Source organism: Tubulanus polymorphus, chromosome 1 (genome assembly GCF_964204645.1).
Source record: "Tubulanus polymorphus chromosome 1, tnTubPoly1.2, whole genome shotgun sequence".
In the NCBI taxonomy this organism is placed as follows: domain Eukaryota; kingdom Metazoa; phylum Nemertea; class Palaeonemertea; order Tubulaniformes; family Tubulanidae; genus Tubulanus; species Tubulanus polymorphus.
The window spans coordinates 31,476,150-31,489,906 of record NC_134025.1 but is presented as its reverse complement, the minus strand read 5'-3'; the positions used below and the strand labels follow the sequence as shown (position 1 = coordinate 31,489,906).

Sequence of the window (13,757 nt, the reverse complement as noted above, 5' to 3'; positions counted from 1 at the left end):
GTGGTCTAGTAGGGAGATGCTGAGCTAGCTAGGGTTACAGCACCGGTGGTCTAGTAGGGAGATGCTGCGCTAGCTAGGGTTACAGCACCGGTGGTCTAGTAGGGAGATGCTGAGCTAGCTAGGGTTACAGCACCGGTGGTCATGTAGGGAGATGCTGAGCTAGCTAGGGTTACAGCACCGGTGGTCTAGTAGGGAGATGCTGAGCTAGCTAGGGTTACAGCACCGGTGGTCTAGTAGGGAGATGCTGCGCTAGCTAGGGTTACAGCACCGGTGGTCTAGTAGGGAGATGCTGAGCTAGCTAGGGTTACAGCACCGGTGGTCATGTAGGGAGATGCTGAGCTAGCTAGGGTTACAGCACCGGTGGTCTAGTAGGGAGATGCTGAGCTAGCTAGGGTTACAGCACCGGTGGTCTAGTAGGGAGATGCTGAGCTAGCTAGGGTTACAGCACCGGTGGTCTAGTAGGGAGATGCTGAGCTAGCTAGGGTTACAGCACCGGTGGTCTAGTAGGGAGATGCTGAGCTAGCTAGGGTTACAGCACCGGTGGTCATGTAGGGAGATGCTGCGCTAGCTAGGGTTACAGCACCGGTGGTCTAGTAGGGAGATGCTGCGCTAGCTAGGGTTACAGCACCGGTGGTCTAGTAGGGAGATGCTGAGCTAGCTAGGGTTACAGCACCGGTGGTCTAGTAGGGAGATGCTGAGCTAGCTAGGGTTACAGCACCGGTGGTCATGTAGGGAGATGCTGCGCTAGCTAGGGTTACAGCACCGGTGGTCTAGTAGGGAGATGCTGCGCTAGCTAGGGTTACAGCACCGGTGGTCTAGTAGGGAGATGCTGAGCTAGCTAGGGTTACAGCACCGGTGGTCTAGTAGGGAGATGCTGAGCTAGCTAGGGTTACAGCACCGGTGGTCTAGTAGGGAGATGCTGAGCTAGCTAGGGTTACAGCACCAGTGGTCATGTAGGGAGATGCTGCGCTAGCTAGGGTTACAGCACCGGTGGTCATGTAGGGAGATGTTGCGCTAGCTAGGGTTACAGCACCGGTGGTCTAGTAGGGAGATGCTGCGCTAGCTAGGGTTACAGCACCGGTGGTCTAGTAGGGAGATGCTGCGCTAGCTAGGGTTACAGCACCGGTGGTCTAGTAGGGAGATGCTGAGCTAGCTAGGGTTACAGCACCGGTGGTCTAGTAGGGAGATGCTGCGCTAGCTAGGGTTACAGCACCGGTGGTCTAGTAGGGAGATGCTGAGCTAGCTAAGGTTACAGCACCGGTGGTCTAGTAGGGAGATGCTGCGCTAGCTAGGGTTACAGCACCGGTGGTCTAGTAGGGAGATGCTGAGCTAGCTAGGGTTACAGCACCGGTGGTCTAGTAGGGAGATGCTGCGCTAGCTAGGGTTACAGCACCGGTGGTCTAGTAGGGAGATGCTGAGCTAGCTAGGGTTACAGCACCGGTGGTCTAGTAGGGAGATGCTGAGCTAGCTAGGGTTACAGCACCGGTGGTCTAGTAGGGAGATGCTGAGCTAGCTAGGGTTAGGGTTAGTTCAAGTCATACTTTGTCCACTCTAATTTTTTTTAAATCGTTCTTCCACTTGATCCTTGAATTCATACACCTTCACGTGCATGATGCGTTAGGGTCACACCTTACATGGCTGATGAAGACTTCCAGATAACCCTACATAGAGGATGAGGATTGAGGATAACCCTACACAGAGGATGAGGAGTCTCGAGTCATTGAATCCTAAAACGCATTGAACCAAAAAATTCACTGATTAACATGTATAAAAACTAAGCTTTTTATATTGTATAAAACTGGTTTCACATATAAAACTGGTTTCACATATAAAACTAGGTTTAAGTTATAGGTTCAGTTTTAATCATACTACAATCTAACAATGTATTATTATTATTCCTGGATCTAGTATTAAACCTATGACTGGGAATAAAACCAGGTTCAGTTTTCATTTTTAAATCGGTTTCAACTGTCTTCCGTTTCCGCGCCGGTCGTCGTGGCGATGACCCGGTTCTCGGTCGTTTCTCGTGAGTTTTCGAATGACGAGTTAATTTCGATTTATCGATGAAACGTTTCGAGCAGACGGAGCAGACGTGTTTATAATCTCGTTGATGAACTCGTATATGACGACGTAACGCAGCCGCCCACGAGTAACGTCGGTCGCACAGATGACACTGATGTATTCTCAGACCGCTGTGTTTACCGTTAAAGTGAGCTCTGAGTTGTGAACTCGTGTAGAACGCGTGATCGCACTGAGTACAGTTAAACTTACGTTCGCCCGTGTGAGTTCGTACGTGAGCGATCAAATTATCTTTCTGCGCAAACGCAAAATTACAAATCGGGCAGACGTGAGGTTTTAAACCGGAATGAACGCTCGAATGATGGCGTTTCAGTTTCTCACTAGATTTAAACGCCATCGCGCAGATTTCACAAACAAACGGACGACGGTCGCTATGGGAACTATAATGCCGACCTAGATTTCCCTTCGTAGCGAACCGTTTTTCACATTTATCACATTTAAATGGTTTAAGTCCGGAGTGTACGGCTGCTCGGTGCGTTTTGAGACTCTGTAACGTTATAAAAGCAGCGTCGCACCTGTCGCACGGGTGCGGTCGTTCCCCGCTGTGAATCCTACGATGAGTACACAGCGAACTCGACGTGTTGAAACGTTTCTTACAGATGGCGCACTCGTACGGAGTTTCGCCGCTATGAACCAGTAGATGGCGCTTTAATCCTTTTTTACGATGGAACTTTTTCTCGCAGATATCGCAATGAAATGGTTTGTTTTCCGAGTGGATTATCATGTGACCTCGTAAATTGCATTTTTTCTCAAACGTTTTTTCGCATTGGTCGCAATGAAACAATCCATCCGTTGGACAATTACTGGCCAGGTGGCGCTTCAGGTTACCCTCGCGTCGAAATACATCTCCGCACCTCGGACACAGAAACCCACGTTTACCACTATCTATACAAAGAGACAAGCAACAATTACACAATTTACAATAATTCAATTTCACAATTCGATAGGTGGCCATTTTGAAACGTAAATGACTGAAGTATGGCCTCTTCCTTTACCTTACCTTTGTCATCCTCTTCAGAATCCTGCTGTTCTCCCTCTTCAGAGTCCTGCTGCTCTTCTCCCGAGTCCTCCTTTTCTTCCTCTTCTCCTGAGTCCTGCTTTTCTTCCTCTTCTGAGTCCTGCTGTTCGTCCTCTTCTGCTGAGTCTGCCTGCTCTTCTCCTGAGTCCAGCTGTTCTTCTCCTGAGTCCTGCTGCTCTCCCTCTTCTTTCATATAATCAGGTAACATTTGAACTTCATTCAACAAATCTTCCTCATCCAAATCGTCATCATCATCATCATCTGTATTATCGTCACCTGTTGCAGCCTCATCATTCTCTACACTACTCATCTCCTCCTCTTTTTCCTCTTTTCCGTTCTGTGCGGGATCGTTATTCCTCTCAATAACCACATGTAGCAACTTGACGCTGCTTGCGTCTAAAACAGCCGCCATCTTTATTTATCCAAGGAGGATGATTCGAACCCGGGACTCACCACTATAAGAAATGTTTTCACCGCCACGTGAATCAGCTGAACATTAACGAGGTGTTGAAGTGCTGTTATAAATCAAACCTAAACATTTTCGATCTTTATATTTACGGGGAAATTTGTGCCATTAATTCTCAACCGTCAAGTGCTGCCCCTATACATATCGTTGACGGTAAAAATGGGAACTAACTTATAACTCGCGTGCCACAGTAGGAAGATTGTTTCGACAGTTTAGTTCCTACATTATCCGCTAATGATGTGAATAGGGGCAGCACTTGACGGTTAACATAAATGAACGCACTTGAACATCTGATGCGGGTTGCGGCCACGCCGGGTACTGAAAAATATCTCCATAAAGAGTGCTAAAGTTATTTTAAACATGACTTATACCTCATACTGTTACCACTTGACGTCAGTGCGCGAGAAAATATTTTTTGCATACGTTGCAGGGCAAAAATATGGTATCGTGGCAATAGAATAACTAGTTAAATCGAGAGGAGCTTATGGCTTCAACTATCGAAGGCTCCAGGTATTGAAGATTTTCCGTTAGGCGATTGAGTGGCACTTAGACTGATAAAGAAATACCTAGCATTTGTGTGGTGTTACTGGGTTTGACTTAGATGTTGAACATGTCCCACCTGAGTCTGTCTTTAAAGATCCAGAGATTCCTGTGAAAATTCCCATTGATGAATTGACTACAATTTAAACTGGTGTTGAGTTTATTGATTACTGATTACAATCATAATGTATATTGTTATAAACATTATACTCTTAGACAAAATTTATTGATTTTTTGCAGTTTTGAACTTTGTTTCAATAATTGAAATGATGTTTATCATTTTCAGCGAGTTTCAACAGTTCAGTTTCGATTTGCTCTGGATATCTGTCAATAAACGATTGAATTAAACCAGCAGGAGTGGATTCGTACGATTTCATCGATACTTTACCATCTGAAATGAAGACACAATATTTCAGTGATTAGGAGGTCAGAAATCTCATCACCAGATGGAGTGACTAACAGTAAGGTTGGAAGCTCACTTAACCACAGTACAGTTATCAACTCCTATCCTGTCTACTAGTACCACTGGTTGGGGCACAGGATTACCCGTACTACTGGTTGGGGCCCAGGACTACCAATACTACTGGCTGGGGCACAGAGCTACCCGTACTACTGGTTGGGGCCCAGGACTACCAATACTACTGGCTGGGGACAGAGCTACCCGTACTACTGGCTGAGACACAGAGCTACCCGTACTACTGGCTGGGGCACAGAGTTACCTCGTACCACTGGCTGGGGCACAGAGCTACCCGTACTACTGGCTGGGGCACAGAGCTACCTCGTACTACTGGCTGGGGCACAGAGCTACCCGTACCACTGGTTGGGGCACAGAGCTACCTCGTACTACTGGCTGGGGCACAGAGCTACCCTTACTACTGGCTGGGGCACAGAGCTACCCGTACCACTGGTTGGGGCACAGAGCTACCCGTACTACTGGCTGGGGCACAGAGCTACCCGTACCACTGGTTGGGGCACAGAGCTACCTCGTACTACTGGCTGGGGCACAGAGCTACCCTTACTACTGGCTGGGGCACAGAGTTACCTCGTACTACTGGCTGGGGCACAGAGCTACCCGTACCACTGGCTGGGGCACAGAGTTACCTCGTACTACTGGCTGGGGCACAGAGCTACCCGTACCACTGGCTGGGGCACAGAGTTACCTCGTACCACTGGCTGGGGCACAGAGCTACCCGTACTACTGGCTGGGGCACAGAGCTACCTGTACTACTGGCTGGGGCATTAGTGGCTGGGGCCCATGGCTACCTCGTATTCCTGGCTGGGGCACAGGGCTTGAGGAATATTCTAAGGTTAAGTTTAATGAGTTACTCTCTCGTACCTTCAACTGTTGTGTTACACTGGACGAACATTTTCCTCGGTTGTTTACGATTTAAAACGATCGTCCGCAATCGTAAGAAATGTGGATCTTCATCGTCATGAATCGTAGAATAATGATCATATAAACCTTTACCTGATTTATAATCACCGGTAGCTTTATACACCTACAATCAAACATCATTAAACACTTACAATCAAACATCATTAACAATTACATCGCTAATTTCAACCTTATATCTCATGCAGTAGACCAATAAGGGGTGGAGAGCTCGAGAGAAGAACTACAGAAAGAAACTCCGTCACTGTCAGGATTTAAACAATCAATTGTCAGGGGTGGAGAGCTCAGAGAAGAACTACAGAAAGAAACTCTGTCACTGTCAGGATTCAAACAATCAATTGTCAGGGGTGGAGAGCTCAGAGAAGAACTACAGAAAGAAACACTGTCACTGTCAGGATTCAAACAATCAATTGTCAGGGGTGGAGAGCTCAGAGAAGAACTACAGAAAGAAACTCTGTCACTGTCAGGATTCTAACAATCAATTGTCAGGGGTGGAGAGCTCAGAGAAGAACTACAGAAAGAAACTCTGTCACTGTCAGGATTCAAACAATCAATTGTCAGGGGTGGAGAGCTCAGAGAAGAACTACAGAAAGAAACTCTGTCACTGTCAGGATTCTAACTATCAATTGTCAGGGGTGGAGAGCTCAGAGAACTACAGAAAGAGACTCTGTCACTGTCAGGATTTAAACTATCAATTGTCAGGGGTGGAGAGCTCAGAGAAGAACTACAGAAAGAAACTCTGTCACTGTCAGGATTCAAACAATCAATTGTCAGGGGTGGAGAGCTCAGAGAAGAACTACAGAAAGAAACTCTGTCACTGTCAGGATTCAAACAATCAATTTTCAGGGGTGGAGAGCTCAGAGAAGAACTACAGAAAGAAACTCTGTCACTGTCAGGATTCTAACAATCAATTGTCAGGGGTGGAGAGCTCAGAAAACCACAGAAAGAAACTCATTTGTGAGTCTGTCATTGTCAGGATCCTGTAGAGCTCAGAGAAGAACTACAGAAAGAAACTCTGTCATTGTCAGGATCCTGTAGAGCCCAGAGGAGAAATATAGAAAGAAACTTCACCAGAATTCAGAATTATTTACCTGTAATTTCCTGAGGAATTTTCCGATCGCTGGTTTTCCTACAGATGATATTTTACTTCTATCTAGTTGAATCAGTAAATCAGGATCGCCATCTTCACCGACGGTTTTATTCAAAGTTACGAGTCCTTCACCGGCTTCTAACAGAACCCTCAAAATCACATGCCTCGCTTGCATATGAGCCTAAAATACAAAACAACTAATTGTAAAATCCAAAACCGCTAATAATCGTTGAGATTTTCTGGGTTTTGTTTTTACCTGACCCCAAGCTCTCGACTGTGGGTTGTAGAATTCTAAAGCCAGTAAACCTGCTCTAACCATACATAACCAATTCACATAGATTATATCATCGGCTTTATCTCCATCGTGACCAAATATTCTACAATAATAGAAACCGGTTTTTTTTTTATTTGAATGATTTTTGAATTTGAACGAAAGAAAGAAACTACAGAAATGAAGAGATTTACTGCACCTCAAAACTTCTGAATTCAGACACAAATAAAGACCGACACATTCCGCTCTGCATTCTTCGTATGAGCAGCTTATATTCAAAAATTTAGAATTCCAAGTTTCTCCAGGTTCATACCATGATTTAATCTACAAATACAAAACTGATCTCTGTAGCCAAATAATACTACCTCAGAACAAGCTGCCAAGATGTTTGCTCGATAGAGGCAGCAACAGATCAATTTGACTGGAAGATTCAGATATAATGTTATATAGTAATATTGATTGTGTGATGTGTTTTTTGTAGAGGGAGCGTGGACGCCATGATCAGCGTGTTTGAGATGGAAACATAAAGCTTAAGGGTTTAATAATAATAAGGGTTTAATCCACTCGATACTCGGTACCCGACGAAAAACAGAGAGGAGACCAACACACAACAATTAATCTCAGTATTTCAGAGTTAATGAGTAAAACCCACAGTTGGATGATATAATAATTTATTCCGACAATTTCGAAAGATTTGACTGAACTTCATCATCACAGAAATGTAAATAATTTGATAATGATTAACCGTAAATTTAAAATATAGATAATACTAAGGAAGGTTAGAAACGGGAACTAAGAGACAATGACTGAGATACAGATAGGACAAATAGATATATGAGCGAGGATTATGAATCAGGATCCAGTTCCACAGTTCTGAGTTAAGATTTAACTCTACAGTTAACTAATTGAAAATGAACTAACTTTAACTCAGAGTTAACTCTAACTCACAACTGTAGAACCGGGTCCAGATATATTCATACCAGATGATATATATATATATATATTTGAAGAAGAGTTTTGTTTACCTTGTCATCAGTTTCAGTGTGTTTAACGTGGTCGATATCGAAGTTGAATTTTCCATCCGCTTCACGTTGGAAAAGTTTTCCGCTGCCGTGACCCAACAATTCGTGAAGCCCGACCTGAACTTCAAACGATGCACCTTTATACTCCTGGAATAACTCCTGCAGAAACAATACACCAATTTATTAGTCTTAGAGTAAAAATAATACATAGGTATAAATGATGGGTTTAATTCTGACCTTGTCCGAGTCGGTAAGGAATGTGACTTTAGTGTCTTTATATCCGGCTGATAACACGTTGCCTAGCGACACATTCTTAAAGCCTTCGTCTTGACGGATTTCATCGTCTTCAAATAAAAATAATTCGCGAAATCAGAACGAAACACGATTTTAAATTTAATTAACGATGACAACAATGACTTACAGTTAGGAATATTGATTCCCGCTGGTATTCCGCTACCGCTGAAAACCATCACATCTAACGACGTAAAATCAGGGCGTAAGAATTTATCCATCTCGTAAGCAGACGGCCACGGTAACTGTGGTAACAGGTGTTCGGCGTGTTCGACTAATTCCGTGAATTTCGCGCTCATTTCTTTATTCACAACAGCAACAAATCCTGAAATATAAATAAATATTCATTTCAGATCGATCAATTTAATCAGCGTTTTAAAATATAATGAGTTTTACCTTCAAATTCTCCTCTTGTTTTTGCTGGATCTCGGTACGACTCTATAAAACCGATATAACTGTAAATTAAATAATAAACATTCATTTAATCATTCTATTATTTCCCAGTAATTCATAAAATAATGATGATTAGGCAATCGGTTGGTTTCCATCTAAAAGGGGCACCAGGTTGTGGGTGACTCCATGGGCTGAAGTGTGGCTCAAGGGACTGAGAGTGTGGGCCCAGAGACCAAGGGTTGGCTCCAGGAGCTGAAGTGTGATTTCAGAGACTCATAGGGTGGCACCAGGTTGATGGGGTGACTCCAGGCGTGGCTGAAGGTTGGCTCCAGCTGTATTACTTACTTCTCAACGATCGGTCCTCTATCTTTGATCCAGTATCTCGAGCCGTCTTTATGAGCTGGTATCGAACCGGTTGTAAAACTCTCGATATATCCTTCTAACATTCTTTTCTGATTCTCATTCGACGCGAATTGTTTCGCTTTATTCAAATTGTCGACGACCTGTTTGAGTAACGGTGAATAATCCCCTCGAACTACGTTTATAGTTACTGCTTCGTCTTTATGTTTCGGCGTGAATTGATAAGTTCCGATTTCTGGAACTGCTCTATATCCTCCGACCTGTTTACTATCTATAAAATCAATATAATTATTACGATTCATACAAACAGTAATACATTGTGTGTAACGATATTACAATGTAGTACTAATGGTAATACAGTTCATGCAAACAGTAATACATTGTGTGTAACGATATTACAATGTAGTACATTATAGTACTAAGGTAATAAATTATAGAATAGTGGTAATACAATGTAGAATAGTGGTAATACAATGTAGAATAGTGGTAATACAATGTAGAATAGTGGTAATACAATGTAGAATAGTGGTAATACAATGTAGAATAGTGGTAATACAATGTAGAATAGTGGTAATACAATGTAGAATAGTGGTAATACAATGTAGAATAGTGGAAATACAATGTAGAATAGTGGTAATACAATGTAGAATAGTGGTAATACAATGTAGAATAGTGGAAATACAATGTAGAATAGTGGTAATACAATGTAGAATAGTGGTAATACAATGTAGAATAGTGGAAATACAATGTAGAATAGTGGTAATACAATGTAGAATAGTGGTAATACAATGTAGAATAGTGGTAATACAATGTAGAATAGTGGTAATACAATGTAGAATAGTGGTAATACAATGTAGAATAGTGGTAATACAATGTAGTGTGTAGAAATACCTGTTGTATCAACTGAAGCTAATCTGATTTCATAAACAGGTTTCCCAGCGTTATCTACAGTTTTAAACAATCTTGTGTTATAGGCGCTTAAATTCTGAAATTCATACAAAACAACAATTTCACTGATTCAGTATTCAGAATCTAACTCTCAGCTTCCTCTTTCAAATCTTTACCTTTTCCTTGAAGAATTCCTGAATGAGATCAGCATCAGTTTGATCGCAATTTGATGAGAAATAAGTCGTAATTCCCTAAAAATAAGAATCATCATAGATATCTCTACACAATATCTCATATTCCAGCAAAATATCTCATATTTCTGATTCAGACAAAATCTGATAATTTAAGATATCTCGTATCTGAGATTTGTACCTTTTTTCCGAGACCTAACGATTTCTTTCTCTCTTCTAAATCATAAATATCATCTTTCACGGCGTCCCATAATTTATTGACATTTTTAGGATCGTTTTTAAAAGCTTCACTGTTTTTAATGATCAACTCCAGTTTATCCTACAATTAAACCATCAATAGATAAAGTCATAAGTCGCTGCTGAAGTCGTTGTAATTGGGAAAATGACTTCTCATCTAAATGATGACTTAGACTTAGTAATTTGAATTAGAAAATCCAAATCGGGACCCAAAAATAGAGATGACTTCAGTAATGTGACGACTTATCCAAGTGATGACTTACACTTAGTGCATTGAATTATAAATACAAATCGGGACGTAAAAATAGATGACTTCAGACTAATCAATGTGATGACTTATAAAAGTCATTGAAGTCATGACTCATGTAGTCAATAATCTACCTTGTTGATGTTTGGAATTATTTTACTGTCGCCAAAAGATTTATAATTGCCCATGTTAGAATAGATAGCAGACGCATAAATCTGAAATGCGACGAACTCCTCTTGGCAGACGCCAGATTCCTTAGCAACCGCTTCCAGCTTCTCAACGGATTCAGCGCGGAAAATCTTCTGTAACAGACTATAAACAACTGGCGCTTCGGGAGACGTCTGAAATATAGAATTAATCGAATCACTGTATAGTCAATAAACTTCCCATATTGGTGATCTAGGATATTAGTCGTAGGGGGTTAATTTTGACTAGTTCCAACACAAAATATAACAATAATCTTAATATGCTCTTAATGTTTCACATTTTAATGTTTCACATTTTAATGTTTCACATTAACTGGTGGTGATGTTTGTCCAACAGTGAACTTAAACCAAATTTCCATTAATTGGTTTCCTTGTTGCCTGGATAGAAAAGTTTCATAAATTACCTGTAATAGACAGATGAGACCTCCATACCAACTAGCCTGTCCTATATAGTGAGCGTATTGTTTCTCTGTATCAGTTAAACCATTATACGCTGTTTCATATTCTAACAAACAAATACCGGTTTCATTCGGTAAAATATACTGCGATAAATCAGTCATTCTTTTCTCTTCTTCAATTATCTCTGAATAACTGAAAATAATATAATTATCTCAATTACGACGACTATTGATAGGTATAATATAATTAATAGCATTAATTAATCATCAAGGTAATTATCTTAAATACTGGGACTATCTGCAGTTTAAGGTAACATTAAATAATTGCCAAATTCAAATTTGAAACGCAATGAAGTAAATGAAGCTATAGAATGCAGGCTGTTTTGGAAAAACCCGCAATTACAACACGATAAACTGAAAATAGATGTTTTATAGATAGCAATATTTATTTTCAAATCAATTTGAACTTGGTCTATTTGAACTAACACGGAATTAACATACTACATGTGTACTTTATCACAAAAAGTTATTCAAATAAAATGAACAACAAACTGAAGAAAGATTAGAAAAAAAAAACATGCTAGTCTCTGTAAAGCGAGGATTTCAGTTAAATGGTTGAAATGATTAATTTTTGAAGAGATAAGAAACTGAACCGCATTATTTATTAGTGTTGTTTTGAAGCGAGAGAAAGAGTTTGACATGAGACACAAAAAGCTAAAACAAGGACAAGTAAAGCAAACAAACATTAAAATGTCTTCCACTCATAACAGAGTTTAAAAATAGAAACGTCAAAATTTAGATTTCAGAATATATCAGAAATGGTGTTTTATTTCTTTACCTCTTTTCAGACATTAGATCACTGTAGATCAAAAATAAAAACCATGAACAAAAAACAACTTCTCTATTGATGCCATCGAACTCAGGAAGGAGAAACAAGGAAAAGCAAATTGAGTATATACAAAGCAACAGCGTAAAATGAAGCAGACATTTACACAAATAGACTATAGATGGCGCTATAAGTCTAACCTGCGTTGCCGTTCTGCTCGTAATTCTTTAGCTTTTTCAACGACTTGCGGAGACGCCATTATTCCCCGTCGGCCAGAAATACAACTAACCATCGAGAAACAAATCAAAAACTAATTAAACAAACGTTTCAACTAAATTACGTAAAAAGAACTCGGGCACAGAAAGCAGTGATGATAGGTTTTAGTGAACTGATTACAGTAAAACTCGCTCAGCGTCATTGTAGTTGTGACGATAATTTATCACAATGACAATGACTTAGGCCTACACTGAATTGAATTAGAAATACAAATTTTGAGACTCTAAAATAGAGATGACATCAGTATGGGACAATGACTGATCCAAACAAAGTCGTGAGTTTAACTGTATTCAGTATTTTTACTACTACAATTAAATAATTATTATAAAATGTGTAGTGATTGAAATCGATATAAATCTTAATGTGAGAGATGTTTAAAACTTGTGGAGGCCACTGTACTAGGTTTGTGATGCATTTACCTGCGGAAGTTGACTATGAATCCTGGTGTAGATCGCACTGCTGCTGCTGCTGGTTTTATGAATATTGATGAAGGTTTAATTAGTGATGATGTTGTCGTCAATGATCGGACTAAACGCCCAATTATTCGACTCATTAATAAACAATCAAAATATTAATTCTAAAATGAAGAAAAGAGCAATAGGTAAATAATGTGGCAATCTAAAATTGCAGGCACAGGGACTTGACACAAAAGGATTTTGACCCCAGTATCCTAGGTACTGAATATAAAAATACTTTTTATATATAGTACCTAGGATACTGGGGTCAAAAGCCTTATGTGTCAAGTCCCTGTGATTGCAGGTGTTCTTGGGTTAGACTACGGCTATTAGGAATGATGGGACATAGCAAGGGTCGTTTTATACTGGTGGAAATTAGGAGAGGCTTCATAGTAAACGTTTCATGTAAGAATTTACAACTTACTGATATTGAACTGAAGAGTGGAACCGACATGGAAATGACACGAACACTTTCGACCCCAGTATCCTAGGTGCTATCATAGGCTATATATTACCTAGGATACTGGGGTCAAAAACGTTTAGTGTCAGGCCCAACTGATGTTTGGTATGTAGGCATGGAAACACATTGTTAAACTTTCAAATCATGGAGTCATGGAGGGGGTGGGGGGAGAGAAGAGCGCAACAAACTAACACATCACGCCACATACATCAAAGCTGGTCTCTTCAATTATCCGGCCTATACCCCCTCCCCTAATCCCTAATCTAGGCTTCTGAGTTTTTTGCAGCCGCAGGTTTAAATCAGAACATATAAACATTGATTCTTACAGTAAAATATGTTTCAAAAAAGTGAAACTCACGGTTTTTATGGAGGGGTTTCCTGAACAAGGCGTATGACGACATCAATGGGGATTCCGTTCATTCCTAAATTGCGGCCACAGGCTCGGATTAACTCGGACGTACAGGACTTCGGACGCGAATCTGACCCAAATTCCGGGGCGACCACTAAAATCATCTTTCCTATAATTTTAACGGATCCATTACTCCAAGATTCGTTTTTATATTTGAAAACATTACTGAAATACCATAAACCCCCTTCCCCAATCGTTACTTCTACACCATATAGTTTCTTCATAGAGTAGGATTCACAAA

The 13,757-nt window shown here is 40.8% G+C and overlaps 2 protein-coding genes across 4 annotated transcripts; both read right to left on the bottom strand.

Moving 5' to 3' along the window:
• Positions 1 to 1,798: 1,798 nt before the first annotated feature.
• Positions 1,799 to 3,668, bottom strand: LOC141915102 (uncharacterized). The gene is made up of 2 exons (XM_074806506.1): positions 3,080 to 3,668; positions 1,799 to 2,964 (listed from the first exon to the last, which is right to left on the bottom strand). The coding sequence occupies exons 1-2, from the start codon at positions 3,507 to 3,509 to the stop codon at positions 1,841 to 1,843; spliced, it is 1,554 nt and encodes a 517-aa protein (XP_074662607.1). The 5' UTR covers positions 3,510 to 3,668; the 3' UTR covers positions 1,799 to 1,840.
• A 588-nt stretch (positions 3,669 to 4,256) lies between these two features.
• LOC141912733 (dipeptidyl peptidase 3-like) lies at positions 4,257 to 13,504 on the bottom strand. Of its 3 annotated transcripts, none has more exons than XM_074804100.1 (18): positions 13,466 to 13,504; positions 12,612 to 12,769; positions 12,117 to 12,200; positions 11,097 to 11,283; positions 10,621 to 10,827; positions 10,184 to 10,321; positions 9,988 to 10,062; positions 9,815 to 9,908; positions 8,909 to 9,194; positions 8,567 to 8,625; positions 8,301 to 8,495; positions 8,117 to 8,223; positions 7,883 to 8,038; positions 7,057 to 7,181; positions 6,843 to 6,963; positions 6,588 to 6,767; positions 5,440 to 5,602; positions 4,257 to 4,494 (listed from the first exon to the last, which is right to left on the bottom strand). In XM_074804100.1, exons 2-18 carry the CDS (start codon positions 12,743 to 12,745, stop codon positions 4,358 to 4,360), a joined length of 2,448 nt encoding a protein of 815 aa, XP_074660201.1. In that variant the 5' UTR covers positions 12,746 to 12,769; positions 13,466 to 13,504; the 3' UTR covers positions 4,257 to 4,357. The 3 variants fall into 3 exon arrangements, with proteins under 3 accessions (XP_074660201.1, XP_074660210.1, XP_074660218.1); XM_074804109.1 differs by lacking the exon at positions 13,466 to 13,504 and adding an exon at positions 13,434 to 13,450; XM_074804117.1 differs by lacking the exon at positions 12,117 to 12,200.
• Positions 13,505 to 13,757: the final 253 nt, after the last annotated feature.